At 37.6% G+C, this 20,320-nt stretch overlaps 1 protein-coding gene across 1 annotated transcript in view; it reads right to left on the bottom strand.

Annotated features, from left to right (window-relative positions):
• EYS (eyes shut homolog) overlaps positions 1–20,320 on the bottom strand; it is a 701,217-nt gene that overhangs the window by 18,375 nt on the left and 662,522 nt on the right. Inside the window, exons 44-47 of the mRNA XM_058021581.1 lie at positions 18,214–18,380; positions 17,881–18,025; positions 11,294–11,468; positions 3,947–4,119 (exon numbers count right to left, since the gene is read on the bottom strand). Coding sequence (XP_057877564.1) covers positions 3,947–4,119; positions 11,294–11,468; positions 17,881–18,025; positions 18,214–18,380 — 660 coding nt within the window. The remainder of the gene's footprint in view (positions 1–3,946; positions 4,120–11,293; positions 11,469–17,880; positions 18,026–18,213; positions 18,381–20,320) is intronic.

Here is a 20,320-nt window from a genome sequence, read left to right as displayed (position 1 = left end):
TATTGCATGTAGTTGCTGTGTCAATTTTTTCTCTAAACCTCCATTGTTGGCCACAGCTGGAGACAGGATTACTGACTGGCCTCACACAGGCACACAGTTCTTATGAGAGGAATAAGCTGCTAAAATAGAATTCAGCAGAGATTAAAATATAAATGCAGGCTGTAATTAAGGATAATGCCTGTAATTTTAATATTCACATATCTTAATAATTACTATTTGTGAAAAAAGATATTGTGTTCACATATGTAATAATGTGCTGTATAATTAAGCTACCTGCTGTAAAAGGGTTTTACACTGTTTCTTCTTTCTCAGGAAGAATCATCCTTGACATTTGATCTTGGCCACTGTTTCTCACAGTAATAATCACAGTGAAACCAACAGGTCTACTATACACTTGCAGGGGAACTGAAAAAACAGGTCCTTAGAGACTTCTCCCTCTTCAGAAGCCCTTTGAGAGCTCTAATTACAAAGGTGTTCATTGGCACAAACGGAATATGCTGGAATTTGGCCTGCAAAGCCATGCAGGACACTCCCCAGACAAATTACTGGAAACTCTTGTTGGTTTGAATAATGTGTGTTCTTGAAATAAGTAAATTATTATGCTGCTGCGGGCTGAATCTTCTTAATCAGAAGAAAAGTTATAATTGTCTGGTGCTTTAGTTGCAAACTTTAAGTCAAATGACTCAAAGATTTTATTAGCATCATGTTTTGGTGTCATGGAAAACATAACAATTTTTAAAAAAACCCTAGATAAACTACTTCCCCATATTTCCAATCCTTGTGGTTATGAGACTGCTAACTAAGAATTAATGCTGGGCCAGATCATGGCAATATTTGGATGCCATTTATGCACCTCAGGAGCTGGGCTGGCTTTGCTGTGTTGCTGTCACAGCTGTGACCTTTTCAAACCAGTGGAACAAGATTCGTTGCTTCATGTGTCACAAAGAGTCTTGGAAGTGGTTTGAGTCCAAATGGCAATGCTAACACCAAGCAAAATAGACTCCTCCATGAATCTTCTATTTCCTTCCCATTTCATTTAAATCACTTTTGTTTCTGGAGGTATAAATTAATAACATTTTTGTTTGTTTACATCAGTGTTACCTTTCTAAATGTAACACTCTTGTTTTATGAGTGTTAATGAGTTTGGACAACACAGTGCACCCAAGAAGTGGAGTTTTAAGTAGTTGAACAAATGCATTACTCTGCCTTGCATGACAAGGCTTTATTTCTTGGGCCCATTCTGATCTAATTTACAGCCCTGTCCTTCTTTCTTAGTGCTCATTATGGATGCTTGCCTTCCCAAAACTGGTCTTAAATTTCACAGGCATCTTCCTATTTGTCCGTCACCAGGGTACTGTCTACCTGCTGAACCTCTTGATCTTTCTCTGAGAAAAGCAAGTCCTGGTACTTGCTTTGTCAGGTTGAAATATACAGTGAAATATTTGCTCTCAGCATTTCGGCCTACAAAATATCACTGCACTACTTCCTGAATATGAATTTGTTGTGAACAGCCAATAGAAATTAAGAGTAATTGAAATTGCTACCTTCTCTTTGTCAAGCGGGTTTATTTCTTCTATTTCCTCTAAAACACATGAAATAATACAGGCCTTTCTGCAACCTCCTGAGAGTATTGCTCAATTTACCTATTGGCAATGGTCACTGGGAGATATTCAAGTGAGTCCTGTGACTCTCAGGCCGTAAGTGTGCCATGAAAACTGTGTTCTTTAACAGAACTTTCTCTCCCTGTGCTTAGTCTTGTTCTAAGCTTTCCAACCACTGAACACTTGCTAGTGGAGCTCTGACATCTAAAGCTTAACCATAATACACCCTATCTCTGTGCTGACAGCCATTGCATCCTTGGTGGCTTGAGTAGATGCTCTAAGCAAGACCATTACAGTGAAGATGGGCATCATCCTCATCTGCTCATAGGCCTTCAAGTCTCCTCTCTCATGTACATGGTTAATAAAGAACCTCAAACATTTTTAGTGTTTGCCAAACAAGTTAATGCTTGTTTATTGATGATTTAGCCTGAGTACCCTTAATAGGTGTGTTCAGAGTGCTCTTGTTTATTATTGTGGTTCTACCCCTATTGCCCCATTTTCTTGCTTCACCTAACCTGTTCCTGTGCAATCCCTACTGTTGTGCTGTCTTTACCAGTTGCTATTGTCTGGTAAACCCTGTTTGTTCTTACCCTTTGTAATTCTACTCTATGCTTTTCTTGCCTCATAAATCTCTTTTGTCTTCTTACACTTTTTTCCTTCCTGCCGGTACATTCATTAGTCTTCATCCTTTAATTACCCTTTGTTTCTCCCAGTCCCTTGGGCTGTTCATTGCTCTCTGTCTCTTTTTCCTTTGGCTCCAATAACCACCATTAATCCAGAGATGAGATATTCAATCTTGATAAGCAGCTGTTTTTTAGCAATTTGCCATCCACTAAAAGTGCAAACTGCTCTTTGAAAAATCTCATGATAATTCATTATTCTGCCACAGAGTAAGGTGAAATACAGGGCACAGAGTTTGGTCAGGATCCACAGTACCTATTCAGAAAAGGAAAGCTTTTAAATAAAACAGAGAGGAACCCTCTAATGTCTTTATCAGGTGAAGAATTACTGCAAGAAAGACAATCTTTAAGAAATACAATTTTCTCTTGCTCCAATATAAGTTCTGTACTGATAATTTGGCCATCATAAGAAGACCCAAATGTATTCTGGAACCAGAACACAGGACTGTTTACCTGATTAATTACCTGCTTTGTGTATAGGACATATCCTGATGATCAGTGTCCTGAATCCAGATGGCATTACTTTTGAAAATCTTACTTGAAATGAGAATTCAAAATTGAAAAGTTCATATAAAGAGCCTTGAACAGCTGTTGCAGCAGAGGCAATAAAGCAAGCACATTTTACTTGGAATAAGGAATTCAACAGTAACTTTCCAGAAGCTATATTCTTTTTTATTTGAGCCTACCAATTCCACATGTAATGGGATTTAAGAACTATCCATCTACAGGGTGAGGAGGACTGCAAATCAGGTCAAACGCAGTTCAGCTTGTCAGTTTGGTGCTTCAAACTCACACAACAAGAGAGCTGGACCTTGACAGGCAGTTTGGAAAGGCAGCTATTTAACAGTAACTGGAGTTCTCCAAAAGTTTTACAGAAAGCTTCTCAACAGCAAAACAAAAGCTTGTACAAAATTAACACGAATCTAAGGACTGTGGAATAGAGGGTGTGGACCTTCTTACGCTCAGCAATCACTTCAGGCACTTTCAGGAAAAGTCCCTGAGCTTGCAACATCTGTGTGTCCACATAGTTGAATATTTGCACAGTCTCTCAGAGAAGAAAACAGATAAAGGATTCCTTTACATGAGGGTAAGAAATGCAAAACCTGCAAACTGAGGACATATTTTGAGGGTGGCATGTTGAAAAAAAGCCAGGGAGAATAATCACTTGTGGATTTTTACAGTGATGTTTGCATCTCTTGTCATCATTATCAGTGCATTCCTACCCAACAGACTGTGAATTCAACAGGAATCTCTCCATTAGGATCAGTAGAAATTGGATAAGGTCCCAGATGCTTCCCTCTACTGTGATCTCAAGTGTATTTCCCATCATACTTCATTATGATGAGCTTGGGAATTGAATTAAGCACTATAACATTGCTCTGCAATGCTTCCTGTCCCCTTGGTGCCTGACAAATCATGCTTGTGAGCTTGGTTGATTGATTTGAAAAAATTGAAGGAAAAAATGGCATTAAAAATAAGCAAAGTAAGGAAACAATATCTAATAATTCATTGCTTTAAATTACTTTTTCCAACAGAAAGGAACATCACTTTCTTAAATCTATTTTGTATTTTGTGTCTCTATGTCCCATTTAACTGATATATTGCAAAATGCTGTGGTTTTACATCACCTAACTATGTGTACAATGTACTGTGCATTTGACATACCTTGTTCACAGTAGGTCCCAGTTGTCCCAAGAGGACAGTGACATGTGTAGCCACCAGGCAGCGGCACACAGGTACTGCCTTGCTGGCACAGGTGTGGAGGATCATGCTCAGGATCACACACTGACACAGTTTCTGTGCAAAAGGCACCTTTCCATCCAGGGAGGCAGTCACAGCTGTGGAGGGTAAATGAAGGGAAAGCATGCAACAGCATTATCAGAAGAAATCAACGTGTCAGTAGCAATCTAATCAAGAGATTTTCAAATTTGGATACCTATATTCAATAACCTGAATCAAAATGGTTTACAAGAAAAGGGTAGTAACCAAGTTCCTCATTTAACTACTTGATATGTTAATTTTATTATAAAAGAAAAATACATAATAGGAAATACTTCATCTTGAATAGTAGCATCACAATATTAGCATCTATTTAAAAAAAAATAGGCTTGTAGCTTTCATATGTTTGTTTTGCTCTACAAATAATTCTAAAAGGCCTTGGTTTCACAAACCAGGAGAAGTTAAAGTGGGCATTAAAAGGGAAAGGTAAGCAGCAAAAAACAGTCATAAAAATAAAACTAGCATAAGGGAATTGCTAACAGTTACAAATTTTAGCTACTAAAATTTGAGTCTGTCAGCAACTGCCTTTCACTTAGTCATTGGCAATTTTCTAAATTCTTATAACTGGCATAACAGATGTAGGTTTGTTGAAGCACTTGATGGAAAAGAGGATGGTAGGTATGGCCATGAAAGAGGTGGTGATCTGGGTTTCATATATCTATGATTGTAATCCTATACCAAATGTAAACTTTCTAAACTGACTGAATCATTGAACTTGTTATTGTCTGCTACACTTTATGCCTTTCTTTCATCCAGGCTGTGAAACAAACCCAAAAATGTCACACTAGCTTATAAATTTAAAATTAGTATGAATTCTATAGAAATTGTTAAATACAGAATACACTTGGCATTGATGTTTAAAATGGCCTCCTTACTAAAGAGTTAAAATTACATATTTAGACCTATTTTTATTCTAGTATTTTGTATCTCTTTATTATTAAAAAATTATTTCCCTGAATAAAAACATTTATGGATTTTTTCACTGGAAGTTTTCTCTCTCAAGGCTAAGAATGAAAACTCATATTTTGATTGGGTTTTGATTGGTCCATGTTTGTTTGGTTTTTTGCTTTGTGCAAACTCTTGAATTTGTCTTTGCACTGACTGATTTGCACATCCTCCATTAATCAGCCCACTGCTTCTGCATAAAACATAATGAGGAGCTTGTGAAACTGCTGTTTTACCAAACCTTCAGATCAGACAACATGTAAACAAAGCACAGCAAACAAACCCTTCAGAGTGATAAACAGACATTTGGAATGAAGGGGAAAAGAGGACAGGACCTTGCAAAAGCAAAAGCACCTCAATTCATCAAAGTCAGCATCAGGATGCTTTGTGTCTCAGCTATAAATGTTATGTTTTGATGGATGAAAGCTGCTGAGAAGGGGATGTGATTTAACTCCCTGAGTGCAAACAGCAGTGCCCCTTCCTTGTGCCATGAGGGAGCTGCTGGAGCTGGTGCTGCTGCTCTTGGGCATTGCACATGAGGCTTCTTCCCCTTTCTCTGGCTTATGTCTGCTTATGTCTTTAAATTTATTTTAAATCTTGTCTCTTACGATCTAACAGAAGTCAGGTTTTTAAATTAATTTAAAATTATTTGCACAGAGCTGAACCTGTTTGCTGGCCTACAGTAGCAATGATCTATCACCAAATGAAGCCCATTTAACACACCTAAGGTAGCTGGACTGCTGTTGAGAAGTTAGATGCAAAATTTCCTAATCTTTAGAGAGATGTGGAAGAGGAAGTGTTTTAGAAATTTTCCATCATACAGCCTGCCATGCTGGTCTAGTTTTCTCTATGTCTTCCTGATTTTGGTTGCTTGTTTTTCCAGACCAGGAGAGCTCAATAACTTGCACTAGTGACTTGACTCAGGGATTTAAAGACCTATTCAGAACCACAAAATACCTCAAGTTGCAAGGGACTCATAGGGATCTTTGAGTCCAACTCCCTGCTCCTTGCAGAACTACCTAAAAGTAAATTGTATGAGTAAGAGCATCATCCAGATGCTTCTTGTATTTCTTTAGGTATAACAGGTGAGATTCACTCTGAGATGAAGGCAGCTATTTTGATGTTACATCAGCTGCCCAGCTGGCTCCCAGTGGCCCTAGAAGTACATGAGAGAGGCAGCTGTTGGCCAGGGAGGCAAGTTTCTGACAGAGATCTGACAGAATGCTCAAGTATAAGCAATGGGATCCTCAAGTAACTGAACTCAGCTACTAATCAATCAATCAGTGGGGATTGAGCAGGAACAGACACGGGACCTGGAGCCCCATCCACCCCACAAACCAGCACATGCATGGCCCTAATGATAAACTCCTGCATTCAGTGGCCTCAGCACTGACAAATGATATTTGCCTTCTGATCCATGGTGTGTCTGAGAGAGGTGTGAGCCAGCAGAAGAGCTGCAGAAGACTTGTGCTCCTCTGGAGTGCTCCATTTCTGTGCTCCTATGAAGACCAGAAAAGTGTCCCACGACCTGTGCCATTGGAATGCCAGTGTTTAGACAACTGGAAAGGCCTGGATCTCCACTGACTCTAATAGAATTCTACACATTCACCTCACCTGGAGACACTGAGTTTATGTGTCTTAGGAGACAATGTCACTGCCAGATACTTTCCTATTTTCAGGCTTCTTGAAGAACATGGATTAAATTAATTTTTCTATACTAGAGATACCAGTATCTCAAGAGGAACTGCCAAAATGTCTTTTTTCTTTTTTCTTCTTTTCTAAAGCATACTTTCAGGTGGGAAAGGATAGAAAGGCTTTCAAATACAACTTGGATTTTGTGTCAAAATGTCAATGATTTTGTGTCAAAACAAATTGTATAATCTTGAATCACCTGGTATTGCCAAGGAATCTCAACAGAATGCATTTCAGAGTAAGTACGGGACAAAGTCAGTCAGTTCAGGAAGCAAAACAAACTCATTTTAAATTTCGGAAATTCAAATACTACTGCAAGTTCTGAAATATTTGTATTTAGAAAGCTCAAGGATGAATTAATTTAATGGCATTTTCTTTTTTGCTTCTTGAAAAATGCTTAAAAGTGTCATGCAGTATTCATAGAATGGTTTATTCAGGTTCAAAGTTCCTTACCAAAGGCAAAATTAGCTCTCAAGCTAATAACACAGTTTTTACATAAGCAAGGATGACAAGTGTATGTCACTGTTGATTATGAACCAAACCCAAAATTTTTTATCAAAATTCAGGCAACAATAAAAAAAAGTAATGAAAAGTAATCTTACACATAAAATATGTAAGAAGTGTGTGTGTTATTGCACAGAATCCTGTTCAAACTTTCTTGAACTTTATAGTGAAATAACTAAAGATCCTAAAGGATTAGTGAAGAATTGGAAAGATAACTTAGGTCTGAAACAAAACAAAAAACATTCTTCCATTAAATATGGAAAATATTTCATTGAAAAAGTCATTCTCAATGGTAACAAACATGGAATTTCCCATAGCTATGCAAATGTGGTATCAAATCAAACAAGCAATCTCATAGCAGAAAAGGAGATGTTCAGGTCTGCACATTCTGACACCTGAATTTAGGATTCTATATGCAAGATGGGCATATACTCAATGGAGATCAGAAGCTTAATTAATTTATCAAATTAGTGAGACCAGCTGAGATTAGGCAGATGTTTAGTGACATCTGAAACTCCCTAGGGTATCTTGTGTGACCTCCAAACACTTCTTCAGGAGGAACTGAAACATATTTCAGCATCATTTAAGAATTTCAGATAGTGCAGGACATCTGAAATCCATATTGGCATGTATTAGCCCCATCAAGCTGCCCAATCCACTGGAGATTTCTGGATACAGTTATTGAATTTTTTTGTAGTGGAAAGATTCTGAGCAAGGAAGGAAATTTCTAAATAAGAGTGGTTTCAAATTCACACAGTGGAAAACCAGAGCATTAACAAAAAACAATCTATCTTCAGGCTAGAAGATAAGGATGGAGCCTGAAGAAAACAAGATTGGAAGAGAATCAGCTGTATTTAAACAAAGAGAACCATGGAATGCTGCAAAAGTGTCCTATTAAATAAGGCAAATTGGATTAAAGATTTTAGATAGCAAATTCACCCCTCAAAACAGAACCTTGTATTGTTTTAAACCATGATTATTAAACAGAGAAATGTCTTTTTCCTTACAGAGTATGAGACTTATGCCCTTGTGTTCCATATTGATTCTGTCCTTGCACTGCCAATTTATTTCAGTTGAATCTGGCCGAATAATGAGACTAGAGAAGCTCCTTTTGTGAGCCACCCCACACATATGGGGTATGATTTAATTTCTGAAACCTGAGTGGCTGTTCTCTTTGAAAGCTACAGAATACTGAGAAATCCACATTGAGGCTTGGAGATATGACAGAAAACTTATTCAAGTCCCAAGTTCTTCTGAAGCCACAGCTGATGGCCAAACATATACCCAGAGGGGTCTAAAGTGGCACTGCATGCTCACATTCAGCAGATTGAATCCTCTCCATTTTGTCTGATGTTCTGTTCAAATAGCACACAAGATACATTTTTTTCTTACTTCACCAACAAGAAGTAGCCATAACACCTAACAGACAATCTTGTTACATGAAATTTTCTATTTTCCATAATTTTGCATCACAAATAATAGTGGATATTATTGTCCCTTGAAAATTATATTCTTCATTTTATTATTCCAGTAATTCCCCTTTGTTTTTTTAAAATGCGGCAGTTGTGCCTTGTTGCTGGCCAGAATGTAAAGATTAATGCTGCATATTTCTGTTTCTATTTAAATCAAAGCATTATCCCTATAGCAACTGAATCTACAGCTTAACAGCACTGCACACTTTCTGGCAGGGTGGTGAAAGCAAGACATAAAAATAGCTCAAAACAGCAACCAAAACCTCTGGAGAGATCTCATTTCAGCAGAGAAAATATTTGAACACAAATCCAGTTCCCTCAAGGACTCTGCTCTTCAAAGGAACACAGATGATTTGAAAATAGAAAGAAGTTCCCTTTGAGAAAATATATTGAGACAATATTGACAGCTACTGCACTTTGACAGAAATTAGATGTAAGTTGCATCCACATCTCTTTGGCAATGCTTCATTTTTTCTGTGAGAGGAAAAAGTGGCCATTACTGGTACATGCATGCATATGTACCTGGTGTGTGAAGAGCTAGCTGTCCTGAGATATGGGGACAGGAAGAGAATTCAGTAGTAGGTCACTATAAATTAAATGCAAACAAACAAACCACCAGAAAAACCAAATTACACCTTCCTTCCCCCTTCCCTCAATGCCCCAGAAATTTTAGAATAATCCCTAAACTAATCTGGAATACAAACTGTAATGATGAAAAAGAACTTTGTCTTTAATACCAAGCTTGCTATGTTCTCCTGTCACCAGCTGCCATTCTAGCCTGCCACCTACTTTCCAAATGGGCTCTGTATGCTGCTGGTGGTGGTTCACCTTATGGACATGAAGGTGACTTAGCACAGCTGAATAAATTGCTGAAGCAAGGATTGAGGTGGGTGGATGGATGGGAGTGGGACGTTTCAGCCCACATTTATGCTTCTTTTGTCTTGCAATTTTGGTTTTGTGTTGCTTCTTATATGCTCATAAGGGGAAAGACGACCATTATCCTTTCTTGGTCCTCAGAAAGAACAAATGTCAAGGGTTTAACAGCTCTGGGAGGATCCTGCAAAGGGCAACAGTTGTGACATGCAGCAGTGCAAGAATCAGAGAACAAATTATATTTTTAAAGCATTTCCTTCATTACTGTATTTAGGAGAATATAAATACACTCATAAGGGGAATGGGTAGCAATCAGTGTGCTAATCTTGGGGTCAGTTTTCCAAATATGAGTACAGTTTAGTAGCTTTAGAAGCAGTTTTTTTGTACACGTTTTCTTACAGGTGAAGATTTGTGTCACAGGCAGAAAACCAATTACCATATAATTCTCTCTCCAGTACAGAGTTAGTAGATTGTTTTTGGTTTGACAGATATGCAAATGTTTTTCTTCATAGCACACAGAAAGGAAGGTTTTTGTTCTTTTAAGAAGCAGCATACAGAGGCTCCCCAGTGCAAAGCCTTTTTTCTCATTCAAATCTGTCTTGCTGTCTGCAATGTTTCCAGTCAGTATCTTACCAAGTTTTAAATCAGCACTTTTCCCTTTTTAAGAAATTTATGCAAATATGTGGAAATAAATGAGCACATGTGAAAGCACATAAGGGGAAGCAAGCACAATTAATCTTGGCAGATACTTCTAAAATAAAAAATCCTCATCAGCAAAGGTTTTACAGCTGCGTTACAAAGTGAAAAAAAAATTCATTACAATGGAAGTGTTGACACTCAATAGCAATTTGGAACTGCAAATGAGCTTCCTCCTTCTGTGCCTACAGCCTGGGCACTCAGCTCCCTCTACACTGAGAGACAAGGCATGAAAGACCAGAGACTCATCTTTTGGGCAACCTCTCCTGGTCACCTCCTCTCATCCCACAGATCAGCCAGGTGAGCAGCTTAGAGATGAGCTGACAGACTTTGAACAATGTCTGGAGCTCCTACAGTTTAAACTGGCTCAGAACTTTCTAATGTTGGACAGTCGGTGGTTTATTCCACAAGGGGTTTTTTAATGGAAAATAATAATTCCCAGGTAACAGACATTGCCTATTTTTTGCCCCATCAGTCACATTTGGACATTAACACAGTCAAGCTCTCCTCTTTATTACTTTTTCTCTGCTATTCCAGCTGCTCATTTAATTTTAAAAAAAGGGTCACACATCTAATTCTTCCCATGCATTTTCCAGTAAGTCTGGATGCCAGTGATTTAGTGGAGCACAACCAGCCCATGGAATTTCTTAAAAATATTCCCCAGAAATGGTTCTAACATTATTTTAATATTAATGTGTTTGTCTAACTGAATGAACTTTCATTACCTTCCTTCCTTCCTTCCTTCCTTCCTTCCTTCCTTCCTTCCTTCCTTCCTTCCTTCCTTCCTTCCTTCCTTCCTTCCTTCCTTCCTTCCTTCCTTCCTTCCTTCCTTCCTTCCTTCCTTCCTTCCTTCCTTCCTTCCTTCCTTCCTTCCTTCCTTCCTTCCTTCCTTCCTTCCTTCCTTCCTTCCTTCCTTCCTTCCTTCCTTCCTTCCTTCCTTCCTTCCTCATTCTGTTATGAACACAATAAATTACCACAGTTATTAGTCTAGGGACAGTCTATGCTGTGTCTAAAAACATATACATAAATATATATATAAATATTTACTTACTAAACAGTAGAGCCACTTTCTATGCACTTGCCACCATTTCTGCATTTTATTAAACTGCATGGGGAATCTTTACATTGTCCAACACTGCGACCAGAATTGGGGTGTCCTTCTGGGGTTCCTGGTGATTTAAATCCTTTATTAAGGCTGGTCCGAACTTGAACATCAAAAATGCACCCTCAAAAGTAGAAAGAGAGAAAGAAATTAAGTTTAAAACAGATAGTGAATGGCAAAACTGAACAATAGGACAGTGTCAAGCCTCAGTGAGCGGGTTCCTCCAGAATATCTTCAGTGAATGGGCAACCATACCATCTACAGGAGATAAAGGTAGGCCACATGCTTTCTGCTCAGGCAAATGAGTGGATGATCAGAAGTCCTTCATTTAATGGTGGGTAAAACAAAAGAAATAATTTCTTAAGGAAGAGACAGAATATAAAGTCAGTGACTAGATGCAATTTTGTGTTTACACACTCACGCTCTTACAGGAATGTGTCTATATCAGATAAAAACAGTCACAAATCCCAACAAAATATAAAACACCAAAAAACCAACCAATCAACCCACTAAAGCCCCCAAAACCCAAGAAAAAAAAAGAGAGAAGGACAGCAAGAAATCTACTTAATATAAAATATAATAGAATCCAGAAGGCATCAAAGAATATAATGTAAGTAAGGAATGTGGACTTGAATTTCCATAGGCTGAAAAAGGACTCCTTTAGGTAATGACTCAAATTCTTCCCTTCTCAAGTGAATGCTGCAGTCCTTGGTACATGCAGATCATGTCACACATGGCATTTTTAGGTCGAGGTAGATTGCTTCTTCAGGCCCTTAATCTCAGAAAATAATTTAAAAAATTAACATATACTTGTAAGGTAAACACTTCTGGGTCTATTGCTCGGTCCTGCGGCCAAGTGACCTGGCATGGTCACAATTTTATTGTCAAACTTTTATTACTTTACAAAAGAGTACAGCTGCATGCAGACTGCCGCTGGGAAATGATCCAAAGATTATTCTAAGTCCCTGAACACAGTAAAGAATTGTTTAGGAAAACAATAATTGTCATAAATATTTGTTAGGGAATATTGTAATAATTTATTTGTAAAGATGTTTTGTAAAGATGATCGAGTGCCAGTGCCTGGATCTATGCTGTGATTTTCTTTTAATGTCATAATCCATTGGTATCCCAAGTGAAAGGAGGAGCTTCTGAGTGAAGCAGAGGTGTTCCCTGCTTGCTCCCACCCAGGAGCTCCTGCTCAGCCTGTGAGCTTTCCAGGGACTGCCCCTCTGGAGACACTTTGCTCTGCCTGGTGGTGTCACAGGCTAGTCTGCCCTATGGGTCAGCCTGAAGTCACCAGTAGTTCTCGATCATGTTTATGGCCCCATGTGCTTATTTCTATACTGCAAAACTGAAGGTGATGCCATATACTTTTATATAACATTTTTCTGGGATCAAATCCTAAATGACCTTTCAAAATGTACCCCAGCATCCAAGTGATGCATAGTCACACTTAAAGGTGGCCTTAAACATTTTTGAAATGTCATCCAGATCTATACATAAATATATATACAATTTCAAACTAAAATCAGGTTTTAAACCACATTAGTTAAACTAGTACATAAATGTATTTGAAAATGCCCAGAGCTTTCTAAACACGATTTATAAAATTTAGTTGAGATGTAGTGAATTCCTACACTGCCTGAAATCACAAGAAGAGTTGGAATTCAGCAGTGCATATCAGAGGCTCTCTGCTTAATATGAGAAGCAGGGAAAAGTTATGATATGGAGATGGCAAGTAATCATTACACTGATTTTAAAAGCATCACTTAACATGAGTTTTTGCATGATTCACTGAAATCACAAAAGAAGTAGACTTGCATCTGAAAGACCCAATGAATATACAATGTGATTTTTTATAGTTATATAATTATTTAAAACAAAATATAAGTACTATCTACAAGCAAGATAACTATTTTAACCACAGTTTTATGATAGTGGAAGTAGCTTTCATAGGCTTTTTCCATATTTCATACATTTTGTAGCTCTGTCTACATTGACACATAACTGTTTATTCAGAAACTCTTAATAAGTCATTAAAAATAACCTAGTTTGATGATTATTTGCAATCTTTGTATTATTGCCTCTTTGCTTTTTACAGGGTTGTTTTTTAGGCCACCTTCTGCTTGGTAAACCCTAACTAATGTTTCATCTCTTTATCAGTAGCAGATAAAGCATGTTCTGTTCTCCTGGGTCTCGCTGGAGTGCTAAGAAAAAGCAGCCACAGCTCTGCGTAAACAATGGAAAGCACAGTGAGTCCCCAAGGACTTTCAGGTCATCATGGAAAATAAACTGGCATTTGTGTTGATGACTAGTTTGAGTGCACCAGGCACAGTTTAACTGTGCCATCGAGGTTAGGAACAATTCTTGAGCACTGGTAAACAAAGCATTGAAAAGGTACAAGAGTGTTTTGGCCCAGCTAAGTTAAACTGAATCTTTTATTTAATGAGTCAGAGCAGCAATTTGAGCCTGTTGTAGCGAGCACTACACAACAGTCTGCAGAGGGATCAGCTGATGAATGTGCCTTGTTTCTGACCTGAATCTCCTTAGCTCTGCCAATTCTGGGCCCCTTTTAACGACAGACTGCCAACTATTCTGAATAATGGAGAGGTTTCCTGACACAGCCAAGTTTGCAAGAGGAACTCGAAGTTCCCAACTTTGTGAGTTAAACTTGGCGTGATTCTGAACATCAGTTTTATGCAAGTAAACAGAAATCAGACACCAAGACTGTACACTCACAGATTGTATACTACCCTTTTTTTGCAATTTTTTGAATTGTGGCTTCTTAGACCACACCTAGGCCTTTCTATTATTGTCCTTTTTTACCATCAATTTATTTTATAGCTTTCACCCCAGTTAAGCAGAGCTTGTAAACCACTAAAGAGCCACTAAGAATGGATTAAGCAAACTTGAGGGATTACCATATAATATATTACTTCACTTCAGCTTTACTTTTGGTTTGTTTTTTCTCATATATCCTTATCGCACAAAGAATTTTTTCTGTAACTTCTTGCTAGGATCCCTTGCCCACTTGTAAGCACTTGGTGCTAATTTGGCTAAAAAGTACATAAAGCAGGCATTTTCAATATGTACTATAAGTGCAGCAAGAGAACTGACAGAAATAGACACACTGATAAATATATTGTATCTGAATGCAGTGCTGAATTGACTGATTTCTTAAATCCTACCTATCCTTAAATGCTTTCTTTTCCTCTGTCTTTCTTTGCTGTTTGTGAGTGCTGGTTTCAAGAATGGCCCTGACAGTGACTACTCAGGTCTCCTCAGAGCTGTGACCCAAACACCCAGAGGTGCCTGTGTGAATCATAAGCACTGACTAAAAGCCAGTGCAGAACTCACTTTCCTCTGTGACATCAGTGGTGCAGGAACATAAAGATAAGTAGTCTCAACCTTGGCAGGCTTGTAATGTATTCTAGCTTATTATGAGTTTAAACTTTGACTGAAAGGCTATATTTGTATCTATTTGGAACTCAACTGTGTTCTGGGTTTATTCTATTTTTAAAAAGTGATTGCATTACCTGCAATTTTATTTACTTTGCAAAATAATTTATGTGAAGAGATGGCTCTTTCAGCATGAAAGAGGTTCTTCAACAATTCAGCTTTGTGGTAAGAGTTTCTTTAGTCTATTTACTCCTCCTTTTAATAATATTTGCTGTCAAACAGATTACTTCTATAGCCATGCTACATCCTGCCTAGGAACAGGACCACAGGAACAATCAGTTGCTTCTCTTTCTCTGCTCCTCACTTATTTCTAGATGCAAGCCCTGGCTCTCCATCAGTTGCATTGATGGCTGGAGACTGAATCCTGCAGTCATGGTAGCACAGAGCATGAAACATCAGAACTCTCCCTCTTTTGTCCCTGACACCAGATTTCTCTCTGCCTCTTTCAGAGATGGAAGGGCTGGAAATTCAGCTGTAATTTCCAGCTTTTCCCAAATAATTCTCCGTCTCATTTTGTGTAGCTGAGTCATAGTGCTGAGTTGTGCAGACCTTTGAACAGGAGTCAGTTGGTTTCATGCTCCCTTTTCAGATTGTCCATTAATGACCAGGCTGAGTCTCTTTGGCCACAAGACTTTCAGCTACCTAAACCTCACATTTGAATTTTTAGAGCATCTGCAGTGTACTCAGAAAACTCTCAAGGTCCCTTAGTTACACTGTTATAGGAAATGGAAAAAAAGCTGAACACTAAAGTAAACAATCCCATTTACAAAAAGCTCCAGTAAGCCTCCAAGGAACCTCAAATTCAGATAAAGTGCAAAGAGCCTCAAAGTCCACATGAACTTGGCTGCTTCATCTGAGCTCTACCTTTGCCAGTTTCCAGCTTCTCATAGGGACTGAATGAAATTTTGCAAATTGCTTACAGTGCCATCAAACATCCTCAGCCTTTCAAAAGAATCACCCCTAGGTGCTGATTTCCTAAATTAAAAATTCCACAACTTTTGATTATTAAACAACAATTTATTGAAAACATTTGTGTTCAGTTTCCTCCTTCTCTGTGGAAATGTCTTGAACAAGTGCTAAAGGCAGGCAGGTCAGGGAAGAAATGGTCTGAAACTGCAGTTGTACAGAGTAAAAATCCTAAATTATTGCACACTGACACTGGGGACATTTAGTCTGCAGCAGTGAGGCTGGTCTCAATGTTTCTTCATCCAGCAGTGATCTCTTACAAAAGGAGAGGTACACTCTGGTATTAGAAGCAAAATGGTTTTAATAAATCATGTCTTTAAAAGGAGCCAACAGCAGGGTTCCAAAACTCTGAGGGGTTTAATCAACTATGTCCTAGATAAATTTATCTTGGCTGGTACTTCCAGAGTTTCTGTGAGATCCCTACAGCTGCAATTTGGCTGAAGTAAAATAGTTCAACATTTTCTTCTCTCATAGTGGTATTTCAGTTCCCACTCTGGAAAAAAAAAATCCATGGAGGTTTATTTTTTATCCTGAAGATCCTGCGAACTGAAACTGGGGAGATTTCTGAGCTAGAAAAACAAATGAGATGCTGACTAGGTAAGAAAACATTGGAGGAAATTGATCATAAGAAAGTGCAGATTCCTTGGAAGTCACTGTGCTCTGGAGAACAGAGACAAGCTGCTGCTGGGAACAGGAGCATGGAATTAATTAGCAAATATAAGAGTCTTAATACTGTAAATCCTAGGGACAAAGAGAAAACTGTTTATGTGCTACACGTTTCCCAAAATTTTGCAGTAATACTTCTTTTTAAAAAGCATTTAAAAAATCAATAAATAGTGTGGTAACTAAAAGTATATGAACTTTGTGGTTTCTAAAAAATTATTGAAAATATTGAATTTGTAGAAATTTGGTCCTTACAATACATTTGTAACATGAGGAATCTGGAAAACTGAAAATATTTGTGCTTAAGTAAAGCACTAGAGATTCCTGTTAGTCACCCCTAAACACTAGCATGTCTATAAAAATGCCAAAAGTACTTCACAGATATTGACCCTCTGAAAACAGTCAGAAAGACATTATGTTTTATGATAGGCCAATTTGCAAGGTGCTTAGAGGCTATGAAAGGTATAACTATACAATCCATGCTTGCTAAAAAGACAGAGACAGAGGAGATGCTAATTCATATGACATTCTGACTGAGAAGTTCACTGAAAAATTACAATATGAAATTGAATTTGAGGAAAATTCAGTGTAGGAAAAAAAAGTGAAGTAATGGCTGGAATTAAAACAGGTACATGGGCTTAATGGAAATGCAGTGTTTTAGTGCATTTAAGTGAGTTTTACTGCTATGCTTGACTTTCATAACATACCCTCAGTTTCATTACTGAGAACTCAAACTCTGTTTTACTATTGCAAAATGTTTTCTTTTCATTTGAAAGGCTTTCCAGTACTTAAAAGTAATTTAAACTTTACCTTGTAAATATCAAGAACATTGTTTCTTTGGAAGTCAAGAACAAAAATAAAGTGTTATGAACAAGTTCTTTGCTTCATTGCTGATCTGGTAGGAGTTGAAAACAGATTAATAAAGCTTCAATATCAGTTTTGAGGTAAAAATTATTATCTGCTTGATAATTATTTGTAAAAAGGAATTAGCTAAGTCCTGCCTTGATACCGAGGTCATAATGCCAGGAAAAAAAAATCTGATTTATTTCAGTAAAAAGTTTTCAGTGTGAAATCTATTACCCAAACTAGCACTGCCAGTCACAGTGGAAGCAGATTCTAAACTACTTCAGAGAAAAGAAGTAATTTTGAAGCTACGATGTAGAACAGGGACACATAAAAAGAGATTACATGGCAAACAGTACAATGGAAAACTTCCAATTTAGCAGAATTGGAAAATATTAAAATTATTTAGCAATGCCTCTTTTTGCATCATCTTATCTTAGTTTCTTAGTTATCAGAGTGAAATAATGAAAAAGCCACAGGAAATTCAGCCAAGGAGACTCTAGTTTGTTTCCTGAGAAGACAGAGATTGTTTCAGCTGCTTATGAAAGAAAGACATACAATCTGATGAATGTAATAAAAGGAATTGAAAATGGTGCAATCTTTACCTTGAAAGCCATTCTGAAATCGGGGTCCCTTTGGCAGGAGCTCTGGAGTGTACTCGCGATAGCCTCCTAAATAAAACTGACTGAAGACGTTAAGTCCAACCAGCCTCCCAGGAGAAGTGACAGTTTTGTTCTTCTGATCATCCACCTTTCAATGAAACATTAACACTTGTTACAAAAAAGGGATTTGCCTGTATTTAGGAAATCCTAGTGAAGAAAATCGTCCCAGCTTTATAGGGAAGAACAAAAAAAAATTTAATTTTCCATGTAAAATTTGAAAAAACACAGAGAACACTTTCATCTAAAGGCTAGCTTAAGGATATTCTTCTTTTTTACCTTCAGCCAGCCTTTCTGGAGATTTCTGCCAAGATGGATGACATGAACATTGAGTCTCAGATCAAGTGGTTTGCTAATGATTGTTGCTGTGCCAGAACCTAGGTTGTAGCTATATACCACTCTCCCATTACGGAGGCCTAACTCCAAGAAATCATCTCCATTCAGACCTGAAAAAACAAAAGAAGGGTAGCTACTTATTCCAGGATTTAGTGAACACCAGTGTGTAAAATATACTGAAAAATTAGCAGTTTAGCAAAATAATAGCCAGGAAGCTTATGAGTTTACTATATATTTCTAATAATCTCTGTTTGACTTGTAATACTCTTTCTAGTATTATTTTGTATTTAAGATAAATTTTCAACTTCCTTCAAAATCTAAAAAAAAAAAAAAAAAAAAAAATTTGAAATTTCAAGTTGCAGGTGAGAATAGGCCCCTGACTTAGTTCCAGGATGCTTTCAGCTTTCATTAAAGGTACTTCATGAGCCTCAAAATCAGAGGACACCTGCTGCTCTGAGGCAAGGGGAATAACAGGGACATGGCTCTGGAGAAGCTTCAGCACCTTCTCTCAAGCTCCTTCAGCTGCCCTTGACTCAACAGCACCTGGAGATTTTATTGCACTTGCCCTTGATTGAGGCAGCTCTAGGATGTTCATTGATGGAATTTCCTCAGTCAGTCGAGTGCTTTAATTCTTTAAGCCTTCTTAACTTTCAGGTTAGAACTGATTGATTTTAAAGTTTGCAGTAAATACTTTAATTTCTTTACATTTAGGCCTGCATGCTACAAGTGTTGTTTGTGCTTTTAATAACTACAGTGTAAAATATAATTTGAAGTATTTTAAGTCTGACATAAAGTCCATGAGTAAGAGTTCAATTTCTGGACCTGGTCATGCAAAATAAACACATTTTTACACTGTCATCTTTAAAGAGCTTTCAGTCTCTCTCCTCATGCAGGCAAGGAAGGAACCACCAGTGTTTAGAGAAAACCTGATCAACTTGTGTTTTTTTTTGTTTTTTTTTTTTTTTTTTTTTTTTTTTATCAACCCCACTTTTCTTTGTTTATGGTAAAAGAAACAGGATACAAGCAATGGTGAAAGTGAAGAATGTTCTCACGTGTGCCATAGGATGACCTGAATTGAAATTCAAAGCCATCCATTTCTTTTTACAACTCTCCTGTGAATTCAAGCAATTCAGTGCTCAATTTCATGCCCATACATGGTATTTTATTTGATATTTTCTTCTGTTTTCATAAGGCTGCATTGTTTTGTATTTGTTTCAGGGAAGGTCTCCCTATTTGTTTCTCCAGTGTCACATGGTGGCCCTCATTTGAAATGTGTGTTTTGATGCCCCTGTCTCAAATGCATGGGAAATTTTCTTCATTTGCAGAGGATAAAGTAGGCTTTTCCCCAGGAAACGATGCTACTTATATTGTCCTCTCACTGAAGCTCTGCACACAGCTGCTTCACAGCCAAAACTGCCATATTCCCCTTATCTCATATGCTGGAAATGAATCTGGGGCATACTGTGCTTTTTCTATGCAGAAGTTTGTTTTTTCTATAGAGTTATTATTCGGATGCAATGGGAATCTATAGAAAAAAGAAAAGTAAATCCTTATTCCAAAGAATATAAATCCACTGCCTCTATAGAAAGTGTGCAGCTACATTCAGTTGTATGGAACACAAACACTATTCATTTTTTATTACAATGATTTGTTCATGATTTATTCATAAACTGAATGAAATCCCATTGCTTTCAGTTACACTGGCACATTACCAGTGAAGGACTTCCAAACTGAAAATAGCAATTCTTATTAAAAAACCTTTACTAAAGTTATCAGCAGTGTCTACAATGTACTTATGTCATTTGACTGACAAAACTAGAGGAAGCACATTAAAGACAAACTGTTATTTAAAAGGCTTTTTGGGTTTTTAAAATGCTTTTCAGAATTAAAGTTTATATGCAATGTAGCAGTGTCAGTAGTCTACAAAACTGACTTGATAGTGAAGATAACCATAGCATCATAGGCTGTTGAAAGGTTGGAAGGAACCCTAAAGATTATCTAGTCCCAACACCCACTGCCATGGGCAGGGATACCATTCACTAGACTGAGT

The sequence above is a fragment of the Melospiza georgiana genome, chromosome 3 (assembly GCF_028018845.1).
Source record: "Melospiza georgiana isolate bMelGeo1 chromosome 3, bMelGeo1.pri, whole genome shotgun sequence".
NCBI classification, from domain to species: domain Eukaryota; kingdom Metazoa; phylum Chordata; class Aves; order Passeriformes; family Passerellidae; genus Melospiza; species Melospiza georgiana.
The sequence above is the reverse complement of the archived record's forward strand: the minus strand, read 5'-3'. Positions and strand labels throughout refer to the sequence as shown.